General features: G+C 42.5%; 1 protein-coding gene and 1 long non-coding RNA gene across 4 annotated transcripts in view; one reads left to right on the top strand and one right to left on the bottom strand.

Moving 5' to 3' along the window:
* Positions 1-25,293, top strand: part of LOC111250634 (G protein-activated inward rectifier potassium channel 3-like) — a 38,271-nt gene that overhangs the window by 1,891 nt on the left and 11,087 nt on the right. Inside the window, exons 1-2 of one of the 3 annotated variants that reach the window (XM_086990548.1) lie at positions 5,502-5,930; positions 14,044-14,355. In XM_086990548.1, coding sequence (XP_086846674.1) covers positions 5,914-5,930; positions 14,044-14,355 — 329 coding nt within the window. In that variant the 5' untranslated portion in view covers positions 5,502-5,913. Of the gene's footprint in view, positions 1-5,501; positions 5,931-14,043; positions 14,356-23,894; positions 24,741-25,293 lie in introns of those variants that run through there. The other 2 variants (XM_022806096.2, XM_086990549.1) reach the window with 2 other exon arrangements.
* Positions 1,954-14,109, bottom strand: LOC147755373 (uncharacterized). Its single transcript, XR_015328759.1, has 3 exons — positions 13,976-14,109; positions 6,459-7,173; positions 1,954-6,048 (listed from the first exon to the last, which is right to left on the bottom strand). It is a non-coding gene; the product is annotated as an uncharacterized LOC147755373 (long non-coding RNA).

Raw genomic sequence — 25,293 nt, 5'->3', positions numbered from 1 at the left:
TGAGAAGGAATGAAATAAGTACTAGATACTACGGCGCTCGGGTCCGACACAGTACAACCACTGCAATCTCGATTGCTATGTCCCTGCTAGGGACGACGTTCGCGCTGCAATTACTGCTGCTACCGTGGATTTAACCAATCGAGCGACAGCTAGGAACCCGATGTTTGCTGCTTGAGTCTGTGTCTCTCGATTTTTCAATGAATTTCACGTCCGTGGTCGATAAATAACAAGCACATGTTATTTATCGTACAAGCTTTTTTCTGTAAAATGACCTATGAACACACAAATCGGACGCTGCCGCAGAAATTCATGTACGATATTTTAGCGTATTTGTCCGTGTCTGCCTGCATGTCCCACATACTATTTGATGATGATTCTTCTATTAAATTAGTTTTATGTATCGATATTGTGCAATGGGCATGCTGAGGTTTTGAGAGTGAGGTTCTCAAGATTAGAGAGAGGTAGAATAATTGACAACGTACATTTGGAAAATTGTTATTATTTGATAGCAGTTACAATAGAAACACCAAGCGCAGGCGATGTGATAGGCGACAAAAGGTTATCGTATAAAAGCAGTGCTTAGGAACGGCTTCAGTGAACGAATGTTGCGAACGATTTTGTCCCAGAAAACAAATTTGATGATTGAAACTGGTTGGTGGGAGATGATACATGCAGGGAACTGCTTCCCCACAAATACGGTGAAGCATGATTGACAGCAAGCTTTATGAATTCGTCATTTAGAGAAATTCTGTTTTGATTTCTATCTCTCTAGTACGTTTTCATCTAGAAGCTTATTTTGCTCTCGGACTTGTTACGGAGGGTTTCGGTGTACGTCACAAGAGTGAATGAGAACATATACTATGAACGTTTCAAGTAGTAAAACTAATGAATTGTTTTCGGAACGTCCGAGACGGAAAAGCCATTTGAGGGAAGTACTGTTGAAAATAGTAAATCATACTCTGTGTCTTGATGCTCGCCTTGCGTCGAGCGCTTAATAGTTTTTTTTAATACAGCCGTCAACACTTAAGATACTCGATCGATTTTATGCTTTACATCGAGTCCCAAAAAAGTATACGTGGGAGGCTGAGAATGCTACGAGTCACCTAATGGCTGATGTACAGGAAGTCATTGACTACCTCTACGACAGATGAGAATAAAGTATAGCCAAAGAAAATAATTTCAACCGTTTCACAGATATTAGTGGCTTACCTTACAAGTCGCGAAGTAGCCGGACTGACGTAGAACAGGACAAAACGTGTACGCGCTTTACTAAGTTCTTATATGATTTAACTCTAGTCAGTAAGTTATCTACAAGATACGTTACACTTAAATAGGGTAAATAGCTTATTATTTTGCCTCGTACGCAGGTTGCGTGTCGTAAAATAAAACAACAAGCAGCAAACTACCAGTAATGATGAAAATTACATACAAAACAATCTTATATTCGGCTGGTTTGTGCCTGTCAATATCAATAGTGATGATGATGAATGGTAAAGCTTGTGGAAATATGATGTTTTATCAAATTAAGACTTGAGAGCCAATCAATAAGAAATGCTCGTTAGAACTGCTAAAAGAGGAAAAATGTATCCTATGATGCGGCTTTGGAGAAGAACCGTTTCGCGGTTACAGGTCTTGCACATGTGCCCTGTTCTAGGCAAAGCCGAAATCTTTTCCTTGGTCAATGAACCCTAGCTAAAAAAGAATGTTTTTCTTGCTCAGCTTGTTTAAACCAAGGTTCGAATTTCGCGGTCTTGCTGTGAATGTTATGGCGCTTTAGAGCTTATCTTCTATGCACGCCCATTAGATCATAGAGATGATATTGATGAAATGTGTCAGGCAAAACGATGTTTTGCGCTCAATTAAAATGCACCCGTACCTCGTTCTTTGAGCATCTGCAAGCTTGAGCATTGACGAGACATCCTCGATACTATATTCGAAATCCATTGTGCAGAGTTTTCCAATACAGATAAACAGAACATTTATTCCGTACGCAATTGCTAGCGGCTATCGCAATACAGCAAAGGAGATAGGCATAGATATTTCATGGACCATCCAACATTCACAAAAATACAAATAATATACACACACAAGGCAGAATCGTCATTAATTGCAAAACTGACGACAAACAGATCATTTCCTCGGCTTCAACAAAAACATCACAGTGTCATATAATGTATAATGCGTTATGACAGATACCAGCTAAGAGGGTTCACGCACCCCACTTGCCGATAAACAGGCCAAAGCCGTAGTAGACTAGCCGTTCGAAACTAGGAATATACAAATTTCGACCCAGGGATAATAGGTCCGTTTTCGCACAGCTAAAATTGAGAACAGATCGTTTTCGGCCTTAAAAATGGGTGTAGCCCATTTCGAAAACTCGACGGGATTCAAAGTGACTTGATCTGTCGACGATTGATAAAGACTATTGAGAACTAATGCCATTAGAAAAAATCTATTGAATATAATTTAGGTTCGTAAACGAAGCAGTGAATTGGTTGAGTGTCAGGAGAACAACATTCAGTCCTGTATAGCACAAGCAAAAGCGGCACTTGTCATTATAATGTTCGAAGCTAACCGAATTTTCCTAGATATTTGCTTGTGTTTTTCTTAGTTCGTACAAACATTTAGTATTAAAATGTTGCTTTGTCAAAAAACTATTGACCATTTTTGTAGCTAGACAGCTTTAAAGGTTACGTATCTCAGATTGCGTGAGTCGCGTCGCGACGGCCTTGGTGGCGTTCGCAGGAGTTCGTTTGAGCTCTGCAGACGCTAGGATTGTTGAAACGAAGCGCTCTGAAGGTGTATGAAATTTTTCGATTTTGTTACCATAAAGGCACAAATACTGCCCAGAGCCCTAAAGGAAAACTAAGGACTGTTTACCGACACGATGTATTGTGAAAAAAGAAAACGGGCCTAAAAGTAGTTCTGCCGCGTTGCGGAAACTTCAGTGTGAAATATGTTACTCCGTAGTAGCCGTGGTTGACCAACTGCAGGAACAGCTTGATGAAATTACGGAAGTTGAGCAAGACGAGCGCGTGAGTAGACACGACATCGTCAAGGAACTAAACATCGATCATCAAATAGCGAAAAGAAGGATGATTACTCGATCGTCTTTCCCTGCAAAACTTGAACTGAAACATGATGAAATCGCGCCCTTTTTTTAAGCAGGTTATCACGGGTGATGAAAAATAGATTACATACATAAATGTGTAGAGGGGAATCTGCAGAAAAACGCGGACTGAAATCAAATAACGTAACGTTATGTGCTTAGTGAATTGAAAAGGAATCACTGCTTCGGCCGGGCAAGACAATTGCGGTAGACCTCTACTAGTAACGATTAATAAGATTACAACAATTTGGTAAACAAAAATTAATGAATAGGTAAAACGTCGTCTTTTGCCATAACAGTGCCAGACCACACACTCATCTAGCTACTCGGCAAAAATTTAAATCATGGGAAATTTCAATGCGTCCGCCATATAGTTTCCATCTTGCACCATCTGACTATCGTCCGTTTAGGTTTCTGCAGAACTTTCTTGACAGTGTTAATTTAGTTTCAATGAAATAACGCAAAAATCATATTTCACACTCGTTAGCCCATATACCTCGGAAGTTCTAAAATAATCGTGGTAAAAAGTCATCCGAATTACTATTGAAAAATGCCAATTTTGCCCTAAAAACGGCTGATATTTTTCTATCCTCAATGTATTTTAGTACTTTCTATTTTTAAGACTTATCCTTACATAGAAACTATGTACACGCACCCGCCTTATCAAATTTTGGCTCGCATGCCCACATTGGCCATTGGCGTTAGATAGACCCATTTGCTAGTCCACCAGTTAACATGTCAAGCAATTTCATTCAATTTAAACAAAGGAAATTTACTAGGGTACACATTTAAGGTTGCTAGGCTATCAAATAATGTCCTGGCTTCTTTGAGGCTGGCTTGACAAATAGGACAGTACCGTTTCGGTGTATATCCGATAGACATGGTACTCACCCGAAGGCTCTTGCACGGGCAGTTTTCTGGCACCGAATGCCGAGTGCACTTCTTAAATGAAGATTCTTACATTACATTGGCTTACGGGATGCATTTAAGAGCTTGCATAACAGCAGGGGCTTTAAAATCAGCGGTAACCAGAAGGCTAAGTACGTACTTAGGACGGCTTACTAGGAGGATTCAAATTGATGGTTAACATGTTCTTCGACAAAGGCACATCGGATCATAAAACATCGGTAAATATGATATATATATATATATATATACACCAATAACGGTCTATCAAATTGTCCACAGGGGTCGAAAAAGATATAGCTTTTCTTTTGCCCTTATTAGGCTAGAAACAAGGGTTTATGATGTCACGTAATCTGTTCAGTCGCTACCTAGAAGTACGTTTTGTGGGCCGCGGATAAGCAATTCGGGCCATTTGCTGTCCACTAGTAAATAAAATAGAGATATGTTGGTTTTTGGGTCAATTAAGTGCGTTTATGTGCTTGTAACAGTGTGCTTGCCGGTGGTAATGAAAGCATAATACCACGATATTTGCAATCGATTATGGGAAGCCGAGAGATGAGAAGAATGTCTATAAGAACAAACAGATCTTGCGATAAGTCGGTGGCGTTCTAAAAGTCCTGCAAATAAATCAGTTTATACAACACGAAGTTGCACTGCAGGACGCGTGATGAACCGATACTGTGTACGTGACAACTGGTGCAGGAATTCCCCTTTCAGAATCCAAAGCGTCATCAGTTTCAAAGTGAGATGCGATTCAGGGTAAAGTGCATTGTAACGGACTGTTCTTTTTGATTGCATATTCAGGAGTTACGCACTCGCATTATTCGAGGATATTCTCTTCGAAGGATATGTTCGAGTTTTTTTACGAAATTAGGCACGTTTTCTATGTAAGGGTGAACCTGTTCTATCAGAGGTTGCTACGCGCTGAGAAGGCAGAACCCTACTTGAAGACGCTGGCTGGAAATAAGAATTTATCTGGTGACCTGGGACTTGGGGGGAACAGAGAGGTTTCAAAGATTACGGTGAACTTATAATGGCGTCTGGCGTCAAGAAAAAATATGTCTTAAAAATTTTCTAGTTTTTGTGCTCGAAACCGGTAACAGGACAGATGCAGGTATTTATGCCAATATTCTATAATATTCTTATCATTCTCTCTCTCTTAGAACAGTAATTGCAGATTATTATCACAACACATCACAGCAGCACAGTCATAAGACCTGTCTTCATAGCACTCCGTTGCTTTGTTTCCACGTTACATAAAAAATAACGTTATTTGTCAGATCGGATTATTATTGATCGGACGTCGAAAGATGTCCTCGAAATATTGATCGCGTTATTGCTTATGGATACCCATGACACCTAAGCTGAGCGTTACAGGTTAACCTAATTCTTGCATAAAACCGTCTTTGAGGTATTAAAGTAACTGAGATCTCTTTGTGATACACAGCTTCGAAAGACACTCACTTCTTATGTGTTTCTGCCTGTGTATAGCTTGGCCAAAACCAAGGCCTTCCTCGGGCCTCGCGAACTACGGCGAGCTGTTGCGGGCTGCCGTACGTGAGAATGAAATAGTCTCAACGATCAATTCCGTTATTATGACCTGCGGCAGCAGTATCGACGACGATGTACCTGGCCAGTTTCCGCAGGGGCCATGGTGTAGACCAGGGCACGTATAGGAGGTCGATGGCGTCGATGTACAGTTGCTAGCACTGGTTATAATATGAACGGCATGATCAAGCATAGAGCAGCGCGTTGCTGTACTAGATTATCGATCGCCTGTCGTTAGCCAGACTGCACCTTAGCAACAGCAGAGATGGAACTGTCGACTGCCCACAGGCCCATGGAAAGCCACTAGTGGTGGCAGTGGCAGCGATGCCTGCCCGGTCGACGCGAGGAACATGGAAGCTAAAGCCAGGTACGGAGATGAATTGGATGTGGTTGGATCTTTTGCGTTTTATTGTTTTGGTGATTGCTCGTTGACTCGGGTCAGAGCTGCCAACTGTCGGACAGTGTCGTGGCCTGTATTTGACCTGCTAGTTTGGTCATCGAAAAACGTAAAACCGGTTAGCATTAGGTAGATTTACCTTCTGTCTTAAAATGAAGCGCTATATTACGTTGTTTGCTAGGAATGTCTCTAAGTATGACCGGGGTAGCATTATTGAAAGCACTCTAATGTTACAGTGTTCGTCTATTCTACAGAATATATAGATTATTATATTAAGTTACAATTTTAGTTCCATCCAGAATTTTTGTTGCATTAAGTTGTATACAGTCCTTCAACTGTTTTTTTCTTCTGAAGTAGACTACCTAGATGTTTGTCATCACGGACCTTGATTCAGTTTATAGTAATAGCTCTAATCGAATAAATAAATGCTGAAATTCATAAAGACGAGGAAGTCTGTGAAGATATGTTGTAGATTGAAAACACATTGTATCTCCTTACCGGACGGGAGCAGTTTTTAGTCTTTTCCGCCTTAATCGGCGTTGGTAGAGTGTTTGAATGTCGTTGGACGTTTTCCATAAGGGACTCGTTGAGTAGCGCATATCGTTCGATCTAGTTAGACGGGTGGCTAACAGTTGTTGAAGATCCTTCGGTTCGATTGCGTGTTGATCGGTAGTCAATCCAGTCAAGATTGAGACGACCGTACCACATGTAAAAGGAAACTTTTTATGTTTACTTAAAGTATAAACAGTTGAAACGAAAAATGTATCATATATTCGCCGAGTAACTATGTAAAAAACCGATTCATCGTTGCTAATAGATCTGTTGCTGTTATTACGATCTTAAAATTATTATTATCATCATTATTACTATGACTATCTGCCAGAAATAATAAGAAAAAGACTAGAAGAATTTCTAGCCTTTTCGAAATACGTAGCTGAATGATCCCGAAAAATTTGAAGGAGCAAAGGGATCAGTGCTGAGCGTCAGCGGCACTCAATAATGCTAAAGCAGATGAATTTTTGTTGAAACTAAATCTGAATTAAGAAACTGGCACACGACCTGATTAAAGGGGAAAAAAAACACGCTTTATGCATGGCACCCTCCGCGGCGGGTCTATTCGAGACGCAGTTTCCACCCTGTCGAAAGAGAGAATGCGGTAGAAGCTGAGACATTGTCTCTATGTATCTGGATTCATGGCTCGTTTTGCATATACCTATAGAAAACGAAACGATGACGACAGTTCGTTAACTGGATTAAACGTGACTGTTGGCTCGCGACATGACCTATGTAACCTTCAAATGGGTATTGCTTTTTAGAGGCTTCTTGTGTAAAAGGTGATAGTAGAGGCTGTAGAACCTGTTCTGGTTAAAGCTGGTGGTGTATTTGCCCTGAAGAGCTTCATGATGTTTTTGAAGCCATTGCTGAAGTTAAGCAAACTAATAATGAAATGAGTTGACGTTAAGCAACGAAAGTGGAGTTGAAATATGTCGTTGTTGTTTTTTTTCAAATTTTACAACTTATCGTAGTTACCAATCTCTGTTTGATACTGCGTTTGAACTCTGTAATTTTTACTAGAGAGCACTGGCACAGTCGCAGGAACTTGTCAACGGACCCTGCTGTTGGAATGGAGAGTCTTTACGGGTTCGGGATATTGGAAAAACTTATTGATTTCAACCCTGTTATCCTGTATATATCCTATATAAATTCATCTCTGGTGCAATGTACCGTACCCAGAACTTGTTTCGCTATAGCATTACGGCTGGGCGCAATCCCTCTTCCACCACGTACAAAGCAAAGATAATGTACTTGTTCTATGTAAGATCCAATTCTAATACATACACATGTTGGGTGAATAGGATTAAACAAAGCTCTTAGATCTGATGGATTCGGTAAAATACCTTAGCAAGCTTATTTAAATAAGTCGATTTTAATTATTCAAACAGATTACAGTTTACAGAGAAACAGTTAGCACCGTAGAAAAACGCTTGATAAGCCATGAACGGTGCTCAGATCGAAGGCCAAAGAGATGCGATTATACATTTGCGATATATGTACGACCATTTGTAAGTCTCCTGCAGACTGGCTCTACAAACAGATACTATGAGAAACAAAGAAAAACGATGTTTTAAAGTAGATATACTGTTTTGCGGGAGTAGCCATGGAGGCTTTCATATATGGAAGTTCCAATAATTATTACTAATAAGATAAATCTATCACCAATATGCGTTCAACCTTTACACTGCGTCATTAATTGCGGATAATTTAGTCTTCCCAAATCTGAGCTTTATTTGAAGACGATGAAGACACTACTTATGTATCATTGCATTTGCCCTCTCTTTGCGCAGATAAGGGGCTATTATGTCGATTTACTTATAAGAAGTATTATGATTAAGGTCCAACACTTAAATAACAGATTAAACCTAGACTCGCATACGGTAAGTTACTCGGCGATCAGCTGCGATCAATCTACGGTCCACTGTTATATTTTGTTTCCTGCAAAACCTGCTGGATGCTCACGACACGTAGTGCACGTGCCGCGCTTGTTATTACAAGCTGTTTTACAAACAAACAGATACACACACACACACACGCACGCACGCTCACAGTCTATAAACCCTCGCCTTTCCCCCTTTTAAAGTCCATATTTTCGTCGTGGGCTATTAACGATATTGGGGTTTCTATTTATATCGATAGCTAGACACGCAAGTCACACACGTAACTCACGCACGCACACACAGAGATGTACAGACGACCGTACACATTACGGTACTCTAAGCACGCAGTCACACATACACATTGAGCAGTGGAGGATGTAAGACCTCTTTTTCGTTGAGAGCTTCCTTTTCGAGTGGCCGCTTGCTAGTCGCTGATCGTATGGTCACCGCTCGATGCTTGATTCGCTTCCCGCCCTCCTATTGGAGAGATATACTTGCCAGCTTGTAGCAGGATCGTTTAGCAAATCGATCCGGTCTCTGTTAAGAGCACTGGCAGCGTTGATCTGTAGAGAACATCGCGTGTCGGCGTGGCCGGCCGGTTGGTTATCTGTGTTGTGTTGTCTTCGCGCTATGCCGCCCTGCGTCGGTGACATCATCAAAGCGGTAGGAGTTGCCTGTCAGCTTGTTAATCGTCACCTGCTGTATGATACACATCTTCACGTTCAGCGAGTCTTCACGTTATTCGATGTGAACGCCTCGAGGCTAGTTTCACATTGCCCAAGTAATGGCGGCGTTGCTGGCACAACCAATTATCGCTGATAGCAGTGAAATAGATTCGGAGCTAGTAATTCGATCTTCATCTTTATACGCTTGACACTCTGTTCCCTGACGCTCTATATAAGCAGGCCATCTAGTATCAAGCAATCAAATTCACAAATGAAACAAAGCAGGCTGCCATTTATGATACTATAGAAAATGTCTTTTGTAACAGTATAAGCAGCTATAAATTGTATAAGTCTTGCGAGTGGCGCTTCAAGACAATAGAGGACATTTTTGAGACTGTTTTATTTGCAGTAATGCTCTTTCTAGACATTGGGTTGGCTGTGGCCGCATAGGGTACACGCAATCACCGTGACGGGGCTATATGATTGAATATTGTAGTCATCGAGAGACGAGTGAAAGTTAGTGTTTATCCTCGTGACAAATAGTTTATGAAAATGAGTGGGTCGATGATTCTTATCCGAGGGAGGGGGCATCAACTGAAGAACGCCATTATGAGTTCAGTGAAACGCTGTATAACAGGCCTTTTGACGCTCCGCGAACTAATCCCGCTTCCGGCAGTTGAAAGAGGCTATGCAAACACATGCAGTGATTGAGATTCCGCTTCATTTGCTAAGTCTAGGCGGAACTCGAGATACTAAAGATACGCCTGATTACCATATATAATTTTAGAAGAAATATATTCTGCCTGTTCCGGATCCGCTCATTTAATCACCTCAACGTTTAAAGCTGGGTGCAAGCAATCTACCTTTAATTTCGATAGACCAAAAAAAAAGTGCGCGTATCACGTTTGTTTCAGATTTAAGGCTAACTCTACCATAAATGTATAGAATTGTGTGTAGATTAACAAACGAAGAAATTTCACTCGCTAGATTTAGCTCGTACGCGGACCTCGTGTTGTACGCTAACGGAACTTGACCTATACAAGCCAAAGTGAAATAAATCTATTACAGCTTCATATAACATCCGAATAGAATAACAGGACCCGGGAACATAATAAGGAAAAAATACACGAACAGCCTGGCAGAAAAATCGTCAACACCTCGTTCGGGAAGCTTTCTTGTATCACAATTAATATCCGCAATATCAGCGAACAAGGACCATACCTATCAAGCTAAGTAGTTGCCTTTTGCGATTAGCAAATCTTTCTGACCCCTTTGACACATGGCAGGAGATAGATGAGTCTCGAGGTAATCATTGGAATCATCCATTAAACGTCCATCCGTCACCACGACGAGAACTCCATTGTGATAGCTCAATCCGCAATAGCAACGGACGAAGCAAACTGTGCTTTCGCGGGTAGAAAGGTGGTTTGGGTCGATTACTGTCGTCCCGTATCTATCTTCAATAATGCATATCTGTTGAATATATTTACAGCGTGTGTTTAATGGCAAAAAGACACGGTTTTCTCACATTTGCACGCTCATAGGATACCACCACTGGTTGGCTGGTCAATTTATTATTTTTAGCGCTGTCACCCAGCAAGTGCGACATTTCACACCATGAAAACACGATTTTTATAATTCAATTTAATTCAAACGACCTTCTGTCCGGTCTCCCGGTAATTGTTTTTAGTCGCTTAATAAATTTACTCCCTCTTTTTCATGGATTTTATCTTTGACGCTCTATTTAAACACTTGGTAACAATTTCATCCCTCCCTCATCAACTCGGTGCAGCCGCGGACAGCTGAAATGAGTGAAAATAGTCCAATAGAAGCCTGTCTGCACGATTAGGTTTGATAGATACCGTTCATATGGACACATCGCGCGAATCCGTTTAGACTGGACTATCGTTGTTACACTGCCAGCGCGTATACCCGATAGGATTTTCGCCGTGAAGTGGCCGTGAAGACGATGTCTAAAGGAAGTATCGGAGCTGAGTTCGAAATGTTCTTCGTCCAATGTAAATGATCCATTGTCGATATTTGGAGCGAGGAAAACCCCGCCACCATGGGGCTGAGTGTGTAGGAGACCGGTCCGTTATGGTCGTTTATAAGGGACATACCCGTCCCAAAGTTATCGCACATTATAGGAATGCTTTCAGCGTTTTGAAATCGATTTCCTAGTCACTGTAACATATAAATCATATCAATGCTATGTACTCATAGATACATGCTCGTTGTTTGGTATTCGGATGCCCTGTTTGCGACATTATTATATTATTACGATATTCAGCATCCAGCTAGCCAGCTCGCTAACAAACTTAGCGATAGTAAATGGTAATACTGGCAGAGGGCGACCTCTTTGATCCGTAATAGTTCGCAGCTTTAATGATAAAACGTAGCTGATCTAACAAGCCCCTATCGCTGGCCACAGCAGCTGCGACTAGGGATTTTGCTTGGAGCGTCCGTTGCAGGCAGCTGTGCTTCAAGTGTACTCGATGCAATCTCACAGGTTTTCAGCACAGATCTATACATCTCATTTGCTTTGGCTAGCTCGACCTGCGTCTTCTACAAAAGAGAAATGATTGTATCCCGTAAATATAGATTACTGCGTACAACTGGTATGAATGCGCAAGAAACGACGCTCCACTGATTTGAAAATTAACATTGGGAGAACAACAGAAGCACATGCGAACAGCAAGAAACATCGAATAGAACATCTCGTGCTCGCTGGTCAACGACAACTGGCGCTTCGTGCTTTTCAATCTGTCTTACGTATCGTCCCTATGTGGAACACCGAAACCTAGTGCCTCGATCAGCTAATAACGGCATATTATTTTGGAACCTCCCTAATTAAATATTGAATGATTGCTATTTTACCAGTTTGTATTTCCTTGAAAAAGGGGAGTAGGTAGTTAGTTGGTTGGTTGGTTGGTGAGTTGAGAAGTTTTCGTGCCTTGCTCGCTTCGTAACGACCAAAACAGAATGGTACGCGAATAATATTAGAACAATGCTTAGTAAATTTCTGCAGATATCGTATCGCCTTATCTGGATGCATATAAACCAATTATCGTCATTTTTTGGACGGACGAATCATTAAATTTCTTTGGGTTGTCGTTTAGGACTAAAGTGCCTAGAACATGTGATGTCTATTCAGATACATTACGAAAGTATCGCTAATGTACAACAAGCAGTACCATAATTTCTATAAATCGACGAAGAATATATATCGGTATTGTCGTAATTTCAATATTGTTAGATAAAATCACGGTTCGGATAGCTGATTTTTCCAATAATAGCTGGGATCCGTTAGTATATCCAGGCTGATGTTCCATCTGTGCTCCGACGATCTGTCAGGCGCCGGAAGGTGGTGCGGTTTTCCACTGCTCCACTTTCAACGGTGGTTCGACATGTGTTGTTTCAAGGCCAGCATCCCTGGCAGCGTGATCCAGGTACAGAAGTGTTGTCTAATGGTAATGATCATAGTTGATTTCATGTACGACAGTTTGTCGACGGAGGGGGCAACGTTACTGCAATGTTCCGCCCTTGCAAAGGTAACTGAAAATGAGCGCGTTTACAGTCGACAGGTTTTGCCGCTACCGATAATCTCGTAAGGTTATAATTAGGTTGCTTGCTAGGCTAGATGGTGGATTCAATAGAAAAGCAAGCGAGGATTTAATAATGGTAATTATTTATCATTTGCACCTTCTACGATCGATTTGAATGAGAAACGCCTGAACGATAATGGTATTTAGCATTAACGGTAAATTGCCATAACAATTTATGGCCTGTAATGTTGGCTAGTGATCCATGGACATACGAGCATAGAGTGACTAAGGGTTATTCAGTGAGACGGCCTGAAAGGAATTAACTTATTTCAAGTTAAACGTTTAAATGACATCGTTCTTATTTTAGGCACTAATTTGCTAAATAAAGAAAACAGACAAAAGTTGCTTGGTCGGCTATAACGCCAATCGGGTCACGTAACATAATGCACGCTGATAATCCGTCAAGGTATTACATTACCGACATGGCTACGAAAACCTTGTGCCTGTAAATATCTGTAAAATACTAAACAACGATTCCGTGTGTCCCGACGCTGCGCTACTAGTACCTTTCAGTTAGCAACAGGTAAAGTAGCAGCTGTGCTAAAGGGACGAGCCACAAACATCGACGACACGTTTCCGAGCAGCTCAGAAAGAACTAGCAACGCCAATTTTTGGCCTGAAACAAGACAATTTTAGGCCTAAACTATCGTACTCGAATAAACTATAACAAACTATTCGATCGTCGAACGACGCCATAGCAATCTTTGGACAAGGACATGGTACATATTTTATCGCTTCTTAACGTTCTTCCATAGCGTACAAAAAAAGCCTTCCTTCCTAAATTTTTCCTGTACGACGTTATTAAACTTTCTATCTCTCAGTTAATTCTCGATAGATCTTACAAAGGGAGTATCGGTGTAATAAAATGTCGGCGAAATCTACTAACCGGGCCTTTTTGCGAACTCAGTGAGAAAAGTTCGCCAACGCTAATCTACTTCTTTTAGTGATGATCGCCTAGGCAAAGAATGAATTACACTGCCTGTGTCTAACGGTGTGTGGCGATGATCACTTTATTAAAATGTTAGCTATAGCTATCTGTCCTTTCTTTAATTAATATTCCATTATGAAATTACTTGTTATTTAGGGTTTTACTAAGTCTGTCCTATCTAATAAGGTCAGAGATAGATAGTGAATTTAACGATGTATATATGCATTCGCTTGTGTTTCCTATTTCATGCTTCGTTTCTTCGAACCTTTTGTCGCCTGCTATTACCCCAATAACGGTGTATGGTGCCAACGTGTTGTGTTACTGGATTTATTGGGATTTGACCAAAAAAAAAACCCACTGGTGTGAACTTTTTTATACCCACCTCAAACCGTCCTCGTGGATACCCCGTCGACGCTTGCGTGTTCTGTTTCGATGGGACTAACTCGTCAGTACGAGTAGCGGGTGCTCTGTATTTTCGGAGCGCGGCGGAGGCCGCGGGGCCACTAACGAGATGCAAAAGGGGGAGACCGGCGTTCAGGATGGCTTCGGCCGGGAGTCTAATGAACGAGACTGGCAACAGTTGATTGGCCGGCGGCTGGAGCACGTACAGAACAACGATGACACTATCTCATCGGAGGTTGGCACACTTATACATCGAGGAGCCCACCAGAACTTAACACCTGGCCTTTTTCAACCTCCCGGCAAAAGCTTTAAAGGGGTAGTCGGCTCGCATGAAGCTGATGAAAATACGCCTATAGTCAGGTTAGTGCATCATACGTAAATTTCGAAATTAGTGAAAAAGTGTTCTGTCTAATGTTTGTATGTATAATAATGCTACTGCTGCAATATAGTGTGTTCCCTCACATACAGACGCGGAATATCCTAATGTGACCCGGATGTATTTCTGCCGAGAGCAAAGATCTAGTTTCCCAACCTTTTGCTATAAGTATCAAACTACCAAATGTTTGATTGAATCTTATCAAAGCATTAGCTTTGTAAACGACCCTTCGGAAAATATGAAGCTGTGTAAAAAGTAGAATCTCCATTTCAAACACTGCTTTTTCCAAGTTTCGTAGTGTCAATAGGTTCCGGCTGTAAATGAGTGGTGATTTTTTATAACGTACTTAAATGTTTCAAGTTTTTGCTCCGATACCGCCGTTGATCATTCCATCAGGTTTACGCAGTATCGGCGACTTAAGATGCGCTCGCTTTCTACCTACCTTATCTATTACTGGTTTGCAATAAGTGTTTGAAATAGCGACTGCTAACCGTAAGTCGCTTTTGATAGAAACGAGAAAAGGCAATACGGGTCTCCGAAGATACTAGGTGCTTTCGAGGTTACGCTTACGACTACATGCGCCGAGTAGAGTCCAGCCTGTGGGGCCAACTAATTTGTATTACTGTACAGAAGACCCGTGAATAATCCAATGGGCCTATAAGGTTTGTTGCCTAGAGAGTCACTGCCTGACATCAACCTGACACGCAATGATTTTCTCGTAAGGACAAAGAGTTTCCTCTACTAAAATTGTTTTCATTTGTCTGAAGCTCTGTTAGCGATAACTATTCATTCTATCGAAGAACCGTTGCGTTATTGTACTACAGAGTTGCAATCCGCGTCAGCATTCAGATAGCCTAGCTGGCGGTTAGGCAGTGTGACATAAAAAAGCACAGCCTTCATTTTCCGCATAGACCCTTAAGTTTAGATTTGCAATAGTAACTTTCGAAGAAATTTTAGTATAAAAGCAAAAAGCAGCCTGTTGTTTATTGACCACTGCTACACGTGCGCGAATTGTGGTAGTTAAAGGATGAACTCAAATTGACTGGTTATCCTCGATTCTGTTAGCCTCGTTAATGTTAACTTGTTATTTGGCCGTCAACGAAACTTACAAGTAGCTTTTACAATTAAGCAACAAAGCATATTTGTTTGGTCCTCTACAGCGTGAAAATAGCGAATGGCCTTCCCAGACAACTTCCTTTTGAAAAAATTCATATCTATGTATGTTGAAAAATATGTTCACTCAACAACAAACATAAAGGACATGATAACGATAGTAGTAAGACTTCTGCTGCAGAGGAGCATTTTTCCGCTCGATTTGGAGGGAACGAGTGGGTGCAAGCGTTACATAAATTATATATCCGTACTTGTGGCGATAATTGTGGTGACTGTGCGATGAAAATACGCCGTTTCGATATCGAGAAAAATCTCTTAAGTAACGTGCACAAAGTAGCGGATCCATGACCGCTGTATTATCGATAATTATGAAATTAGTGAGTAAATCTACCGAGGCTTTAAGCTTTAGCGGCAAATCTAGCGCCAAAATGTCCACTGAATACCATTATATTCCTGTGCCAACTCAAGCATAACCGTAGGTAGGCTGAGAGAATTTGAGGATTTTGAAATAGCGTTGAAAAACTAGATTTTTCATTACCTTGAAAAAACAGTTAGCCACTGCGTCGTTTCAATAGCAACCATTACGCTACTCTACGTACGACATCATTTACTAACAGCCTATAATTCGAAGCTTATCGGAATTGGCTTACCGTGTACTTTCATTTTGGCCATTTTCATTACTGAGGTAAAACTGGTCCATGAAGTCAGATACTTCGGGCAGCAGACGTTCCGGAAGTCTAACAATTAAACATAACATGTTCAACTTGAGTTGCTCTGAAGCAGCGCCGTTGTCTACTATTTCCTCCGACTCCGCGAACTGACTTATGACATTTACATTGCAATATTGACTAACACTTGTAAAAACAAAAGGTAGCAGGTCTCATCAAACCGTTTTGGATAGCCAGTAACGTCGATGGCATCGATTGTGTCATTGATAAAATACGGGCTGTCTGTCTTCGCAAGTTTTCTATGCCCCGGAGTATGTTACGCCTGATCTTTCTTGTCCTTTCTATGGAATATTCCTAGCGTTTCTACGTTTTGATGCGAAACAAAGACCCGATATACATCTCGTCTGGCGACATTTCGACAAGGAAGTCAGTGTATTGTTTCGGGCCGTCCAGCCAGCCGATATTTTCGAATGTATATCTAGCACTAGGAGCATTTCGTGATAACAGTCTTCTGTTCACGCTAGTAATTACATAATACAGTCAGAGATTTGCTAAGACTGGTCGTTCAGAGAGTTCTCCGCTAAGAGTGATCACATTGCACTACATGAAGGTAACAACGATAATAAAAAATGGCTGTTTTAAAGCTGGTGCCGTCGACTCAGCTAATCGCCCAATTTCTTGGCTATGACAAACCACAGTGCTCGACCACAAATGACGTCCTCCTGCAGCAAAGCTGACGGGGGTTTGTTCACTACCTCCTGGAGCTGTTAAGTGATTGTAACACTGAAACCTGTAGCACTCTACAGAGAGGCTTGACCTCGAATGGAAAAGAAACACAAACGCAGTCCATCGACTTGTGTTCTGCCGATAGAGAGCATGGACGCGCACGCCAGCCTGTGGCCATTATGTTTCCTCTGACCTCGCAAAAGTCATTGCTCAGATTTCATTGTGGATACCCGCCTCATGCGTTTCCACAGCTCAGACATAGCCACGTAATCTGCATTGTAACCAATGTTAGACCGCAGATGGTCGGTGTATCAGCTAGCCGTCGACCATGATCTTTCCCAGCGCACACCCGGTAAGTGGTGCGCGCATGATATTCTGTTAAAGATTACAACGCTTCTGCGTAAATTCGATTTGCAGTCCTCTAACACGCGCGCGCGTGACTAGACAGTGTGCATGCAAACTGCACATAAGGCCTGCGGACAACACGGAACGAGCGTGAAGAAGCGTGTGCTTCTGGAGAAGGCGGACAATATAGCAAACGATATGCCCACCGAAATGGCCCCTATGTAAGTTGTTTTTAGCGGCAGTCTTTCGTAGTTCAGACATTGTCCGTTTTAATATAGAAAGTGGTCAAAAACATTTTTTCCTGCTTGGTGCCGTCAACCAGCTAACTAGGTCACTATAATACGTCGTAGTAATATTGACCTTCGTCGGCTTATCGCAAAGCTAGTCCACTTCAAGTTCCAAGTGGCAAAGACTAAGGGAGAATAGTTAGAGCGCATCTAAGCCGAAGTCCTGTTCCTGGACCAAACGACGCAGCGCGCCCCTTATACCGTCCATTCAATCTTCGAAAGTGGAAACTCTGAACGATTCGGCCAGCTCTTTTTTGAATAGCCCTATGTGAAAAGGACAAGGGGTTTACGCGATATTTTTCTTAGATGCAGCAGTCTTAATTCGATTAGCGGTTGCAGCCTAACCGGCGCTTATCGAGAGAAAAGTCTCATTATTCTGCTAGACACGGAAAACATGACACTGATGGACACAGCAGTAATATGCATCTGGTAAGTGATCCGAATAAATGTGAAGTCACCACTACATCAGAAATCGACGAAGACTGCCTTGTCTTCAAGATAACAAAGATGTTGACGATGGTATGTGGCAGCAAACATACATAAATATGTACATACAAGAGATTGACCCCATCCGACGAGCAAACTGTAGTATGAAAGAAAAGTCGATATATGGATCAAAACCACGACCACGACCATATCCGTAATAACAGTCTTCATAATAAGAACGATGGGTAATAGTACTGCGTTGACGGAAGTCATAGAGTGGCACAATCAGCATTTGCTTGTCAAGCTTTTCGCTAATGAATGGAGAGTGTACATGGTCCATTCATAGATTTATCCGTCCACCTTTCACGAAACAGATCTGTCAAAGTACACAGGAGTTTGGAGAGATCAGCCAGCCGATGACGGCATATCTGCAAAAAAACCTTGTAGCTCATCGTTAACGTAATTTGCTGGAAGAAAACAGTCTAAGAAGGATCGCTTTACTGTATACAAAATCCAGTCTAGCTTCAGAGAGAACTGAAAAATTTATAACTAGGTATAGACGCGGTCATTAAATGTCGAAAGCCATAGGACGGCGAGAATTTTCGCTCGACGGCCACAAAAACAGCAGTACACTACGTATGTACATATTCCCATATACAGTCCACTAACGTGAAATCTCGTACGTGCAATTATTACCACTCATCAGCCGATAGTGTTTATTTCTATGGAAGGGATTCCTCCAATTGAACGGCTAGTGTTCGGCCTTATTAAATATGTGCGGTGTGCGTGGCCGTTTCGGCGTTGATTGACAGCAGTGGCGAAGATGGCTGTATCAATAGCAGCAGGTCGCATCGTTTCCGCTGTGGCGTTATCTTTGCCGGCTATAGATGTATCTATTGCATATGATGTTATTATGTAACGCTAATTCTGGTAGTTGCGGAGGGAGTGGCGGCGCGCGTCGTGGCACACGTCAATAGGTAACTGTGCGCGTCTCGTAATATGTATATATAGTTATCGCGGAAGCCTGCGCGATAGTTTGCCGCCGGTTGTTACCGCGAGAGAGTGGACGTAGCCTACGAGCAATGGGCTAGTAAAGAACGGGTGAGACTGGAGAACGATAGACAACGATCGCCGTAAAGGGAACGTACGCCGACAACACGTATTGCCTATAGCGCACAGCGTAAAGGAGAGCAAGCGAGCGATGCCAGCCAGCGAAGACCGGTTAAGGTAATCAAGCCAGTCGAATCAAACAGCATGGTACCGCTTAGCATTCGGTAGCTGCCGGAGCAGTGCAGGACTAGCAATAGACATCTAAAAGATTCGAGCGTTGCAAAGAAAAGAGCGAAGGAAAATAGGAAGGATACGTCCTGCGTTCATATATTACATATTCAAATAGCACTTTGCTGCTATTAGTACCGTTTTCTCTATTCGTATTTGCTATCCTTTCGTATGTTTGCGACACCGAATGCTGGCTTGAGGCGAAAGGATTCGAAAAATCGTAGGCTAGCCATAGATCCTACCGAAGCAACGCTTAGGTATCCAGAATGAAGATCGCATGCGGATGACTGCTGTGGCAGGTGGTGCAATGGCATGACCAGAACGTTGGTGCAGCCAAATCTTAGTACGATCAATAATAATACTGGAATTTTCACTGACGACATCATGTTGATTGATTCAGCAAGGTAACGATAAGATCCCTGTAAAGGGAGCAACGGCAATGAGCGATATACTAAATAGAACACGTAACTAGTGTTGTTATTACGACATCTGAACCTCGTCTTCTGTATAGTTAAGAGGAAACAGTTAAATCGACGTTCCGTTTACAAGAGAACATCTTGAGATGGGTCGGCACAACCATGAAATCACTATAAATGTAACCTTTGTTTTGCATTCATCTCCCCGTTGAACGTGGCGCTAAGAACCGGCCGGATTATCAAGGTATCATCTAATACGCATTACGATACAACGAACGGCTGGAGTCAACATCAAATCGCAGTTCGTTCGAAACGAGGTGCGCTCGTTCTCCGCTTGAGCGATTGAACATCAGTTTTTTTTTTGCCTATTTGGCACGGCAGCTTATTTATTTCGAGCAGATAACTTTAGAGAACTTGAAAAATATTCATATCAGCAAAATATGGATGTTCGACCGTAAAAAACGTTAACGCTCATCTGTATTCTGTACGGTAGACCAACATCAATTAAACAGATTTTTCCAAGTCTGCAAACAAAATATTCTAGGGTCGGCAGCTGTCAGACAAGCTTTGGTCAACAGGCTACAAGGCTGGCCGTCAGGAAAACGAACAGCATTTATATAAAACCTTTCGCCACCTGTAAGCTCGATGCAAGATCCATCGAAATTTTCCAAACAGACGTAATTGTTCCTTTGATACATTGTCTGTAAAGTAAAGCGAGGGAAAGAAACTTCAACAAAATGACAAGTCATCGTCTCGAAGCTTGCGTTTTGCTGATATCAATCCATCTGAACGGGTGACAGGGCTGAGGCTGTGATGAGTTCGTATGCCCTTAGAGGATTACGTGCGAATTTTCCTGAATCGGAAGTAAACAAACCCAAGAACCCGAAACAGATTACCACGACAGCACTCCTTGCCGGCATTTCTCGTCATGAGATTAGCTTCCTGTTCATCACAAAGGGTAGATTTAGTGTCATCTACTTTGAAAGAAAAAGTTAAATAAGATAACGACTTTATTCATACTCTTTCATCAAAGGCGTGTGCAGACAAATGTGACATCAGATGTCGGTCGTTTTGCTCATTTCCAATTCCCACTTCAGCTTCTAACTTGTTCTTCAAACGAAAAAACCGATGCATAAAGTTAACCTCTCCAACATCCAAAAATATATTAGCATCTCATGGGTGTTCTAGATGATTATATCTGCCAGGCGACCTGTGTCGCACTCATCGTCGAGTGGTCCCGTGGCCTAGGCCAATTTACTGCAGTGTCGCTTTCTAGGGCTTTCTATCGTTCAATCTCGACGACGCGGTCGTCGCATTTCTTCTATTTCAAATGGACTGCCTTTTTGTCTTGGGCGCGCTTTGTTCCGTGGCAGACCGACGGGCTGCATCCAGTGCCAGGCTTGTCATATGCACTGCTCTATGATAAACAGTAAATTTAAAACGACGTAAAGAACCAAAAAGCTTCTAGCCGTTGCTTTTTGACGAGCTCACACATGAATCTTATTCAACCAAATCCACACATTGCCAAATGCACGATGCTAGCCAGTAGGAGTAGCAACCACGAAGGACCTTGAACTTCGTTCCTGTTTTGCCTTGTGTTACTCTTGAAGCGTTTGGCGCATCTAACGAATCTCCTGTCCCAGATGCGTTTGTCATCTCAAATAAAAGAAGTGCTCTTGCTTCGACTCAAGCGTGACACTGTCATTGCTCCAGCGTTGTCACGCGTCGTGCGGCGTCCTCGATATCAAGACGGTGCATGCCCTGATGAATCGAAACGGGACGAGAGTAACTTGCGAATGTTTGTGCAAAGATTTTCGACTCTATTGCAGTTATAAGGACCTAAGTTTGGCTTTCACGCAATCTAATGTCGTCCTTTTGTGACATTCTTCGACGTATGGCAAATGAAAGAAACAGGGAAATGTGTGCCGACGCAAAGTTCACGATCACAGACGGTCGCGGTATCAGCGGGTTTGGTTAGGTTATTTATCTTTTTCAGATTCACTGCCTATTAACATAAATGGATCTATGCAAGTATGCGTACGTATTATCCTCGGCGGAGATGACACCGTACCATCTACGCTCATGTCATGGCATGGGCTTTTTAGACCGCCTCGGATGCCCTACGTAAAGCAAACTGGGTTCAACAAGACCTGATGGCGGACATCACTCATCTGCATTCACATTTCATCCGTACGATGACCGTGTCAGCGCTTGCGAAAACAACATCGTGTGCGTTTCGAGAAACCTGATTATTTAAAAACATTAGCTATTACATTTGACCCAAACTGTGTTTTTGTGTATCAGCTGCTCCATTTAAGTTGGATAACAAAGAAGCAGATACAGAACCAGATCCGGGCTCGAGCTTCACAACCAGTCCCAATTAGAGAGAGAGAGATAAAGTATATAATTAAGTTCGTACGAGTGTGGATATTCTAGTGCTTCTATGTACGTATGTTGGCATGCTATCGCACGGCTATTTCCTACTAACGGGAAACGCCGAGCCAGTGGCGGCTGATTTTCGCCATACAATAGAATTTTTACCTTTTAAATTTGTCTTTCCATGGCTAACCTGCCAGGTGTAAGAAACTTTTCGTTGCTAAATTTAGGACACTAGCACGTGCCAGTCCTGCATTATGATACATGCCATTAAGGAAAGCTCTGCATTACATTGAAATACGCTCGGACATTGTTTAACGATAAGGCGATACCATTTGAAATGTTATCTATCTATTGAAGCCAACTTCCTTTCAACAGCATTATCTGTCCTCAGAGCAGCTGTACTAGAAACTTCTCGTATCTAAAACTTGACGGACTTGATAAAGTTAATTTTAAAATATTGTACTATAATAGGATATATATATATAATAATATTGTAATAGTGTACTATAATAGGACAACGCTTGCTATAGTAGTCAACAGTGTCAGTATGCATCGTTATAATTACAATCGTTGCTCGATGTCACAGCATTGCCGCACTTATCAGAGCTGGGTATCGATGCACAATATATACATATGTCTTTATAGTCGAAGTGATCCCGCCCCCCTTAGAAACGATTACGACGGTAGCCGATGAGTTATGTTCTGTTTCTACTTATTCGTCCGCTATTAGCGCTGCGGTTGTTTCCTCGTTGTATATGTACACTTTTTGACACCTTCGTTTCCATTGAATCTGCATCGTTTGCTTGGATACAAAATTGCCACGTTAGAGGCTGGGGAAGCGTTTGTGAAACTATGCTGACATACTGTCGACAAGGCGTTTGGCGCGTCGACTAATTGGCTGTGGCCTTACGGTTATACACTGGGCCGCTGTCCTTATCTTTATAGGGGATCGACAGAAGTGTGCACAACATTTATAGAATCTATAATTTGTACGATATTCTATTGGCACCGTGGTTCGGTCGGTCTTAACTGACCTGCCAGAAACTACTATCGATTTTCTGCAGTTGGCTTGTTTCGTCAATTCATCAATACGTTACGTCTTATTGTTTGGGCCGATACGTCGACTGTTAACTATATCAGTTGTCGGTACGTTTCTTTTCATTTTTCGTTATTATGTTTGTATGACTGTTGTTGTTTTTGTCGTAGTTTATTTTCATTGTAACAAGTTCGCACTGCCAAACGGTAGCCGACAGTAGCCAGTTGTAATTGTTGCCTGGTGTCAGCTCGTTGGTACCCCAGCATGTGGGATCTTGTGTCGCTCGCTGCTGATAGACAATCCATAAAACAGGGATGAAGTAGTTGGCTAAGAACAGCAAAGCAACTAGTAACAGAATGCTCGACAATGCGACGCCGCCTTACGGCCACAGCAGCAGCAGCAGCAGCAGCAAAAGCGGTAACGAGGCAGCTGCGACAGTGGCTTTTCGTACGTTAGCAAGACGGCGCAATCTGACGGATCGGTCGCCGACTGAGAGCGGCAGGATTTGTGGAGTGACAGAGTTGTTTATTGACCGGCTGGGTGGCTAGCTGGCTGGCCAGAATGGCCGTAGAACACACGTAAAATCGCTAAACGTGATTTTGCAGGCGTTGTTCTTTTTTGTCGTTTGTCACTTGTTGTTTGTCGTTGTACTAGCTCCGACAGCAGCCGCCATCGTCGCCGTAATGTGCGCAAATACACACATTCACGACGGGAAACTTCAGAGCCGTGCATGAAAATAAAGATGAAGAAGTTGTCGCGAGAAGATCGCCGTACGCTCTTTCTCACCTCTTGACGCGCTGCTGCTGCTGCTGCTGCTGCTGCTACTGCAATGGCTGGTAGCAGCATCGTATGAGGATGGTGCTGGCGGTGGGGTTAGTAGTAATCTGTAAGCGTTTCTTCAGACAGACGCCAGATTCGTCTTGCCGGGACTTTTTGTGCTCAACGAGTTACGCAAGGAGTCGTTGTAACAAAGTATAGCATCATGTGTCTGTACGCCCGGTTTACACACCATCATTGGCAGTAGCGTTAAAGGGTGACGCTAAAAGTCTGCGAGTCACTCTGATATCCAATCAATTTGTGGACCTTTGCCTCGTCGACAAGGGATTGTAAGATATTACGAACGGCATCTTTCGTTGTTCCCGCCTAGTTATCCAAGCCATCCGGGGCGACAAAGTTGAATGTTTGTAACGAACTGATGAGAAGATTACCAGCTAGCGGTGCGTTGAATGTGTTGGATGCGATAAGCTAAAACTAGCCTTAAGCGCGTTTCTATTTGCGAAGATCCAAAGGCTTCTGTGTATGTAGATCGTGTAGTGGTGCTCGTACAAGCTTCCGCCGCAAGTCGTCGAATCAACCCGTCTACCAAATCATCCATCGGAAGTGCATGCGTGTTTGAGCTGTTGACGCAGCTTGAACCTTGCCATTGGTGACCTAGTGTGGATGGTGTCGAGCCCTATCTGCTGTTGCCGGTAGATAGGCTCAGGTTACCCTGTTTCCGTGGGGGGCAAACGCTGTGCCGTATACTGGGGGTACGGGCGTTTGGCACGCACGGCCTACGGAAGCAGACAGGTGAACAAAGGCAAGACGAATAAAACCACTCGAGCGCTCCCGGCAATAAAACGGCAGACAAGAGAAGATCAAAGAGCGAGACCGCGTGCGCGAATCAATAATGGGGCGCCTCCTCGGCCGAGTAGTGTAGGTAAAGAAATACTGCATTGCTAATGTGACGCGTATCGAATTCTGCTAGAAAAAGCATGCAGGATGAAAGCACCAGGATGACGATAGGTAGGTGTCGGTATCCTGGGAGCGAAAGACAACTGTGCATACGTCTTCTTCGGGGTGAAAGGAAGAAGCAGGGTTCTGTAAAGGAATTTTTCTGCTGGTTTGGACTAAACTCCACTTTTGTGCTGGTAGATGATTAGGGAGAGCATCGTTTTGGGACTTCGGTGAAGAACGTATGTAACGAAAAAACGTGCATACATAGATAGAAATGTAATCGATGTTTAACTAAATACGCATACACCTATTATCGATAGAAGCCTGTATGTACTGCATAGGCAGATAAAGGTTTTACTCTCGAGGTGTCCCTCTAGAAAATCGAGTGGTCTTTCGGCTACGGTTAATACGCAACCTTCAACTAGCGCTGAGCCAGCTCTAACTTTAATTAATTCTACACTCATCTGTTGTGTGCATGTAATATTTCAAAAGACTATATAATATAACGTATCGGATTTTGTCGAAAAACAAA

This window comes from Varroa destructor, unplaced genomic scaffold (assembly GCF_002443255.2).
Source record: "Varroa destructor unplaced genomic scaffold, Vdes_3.0 BEIS01000005.1, whole genome shotgun sequence".
Lineage (NCBI taxonomy): Eukaryota > Metazoa > Arthropoda > Arachnida > Mesostigmata > Varroidae > Varroa > Varroa destructor.
The sequence above is the reverse complement of the archived record's forward strand: the minus strand, read 5'-3'. Positions and strand labels throughout refer to the sequence as shown.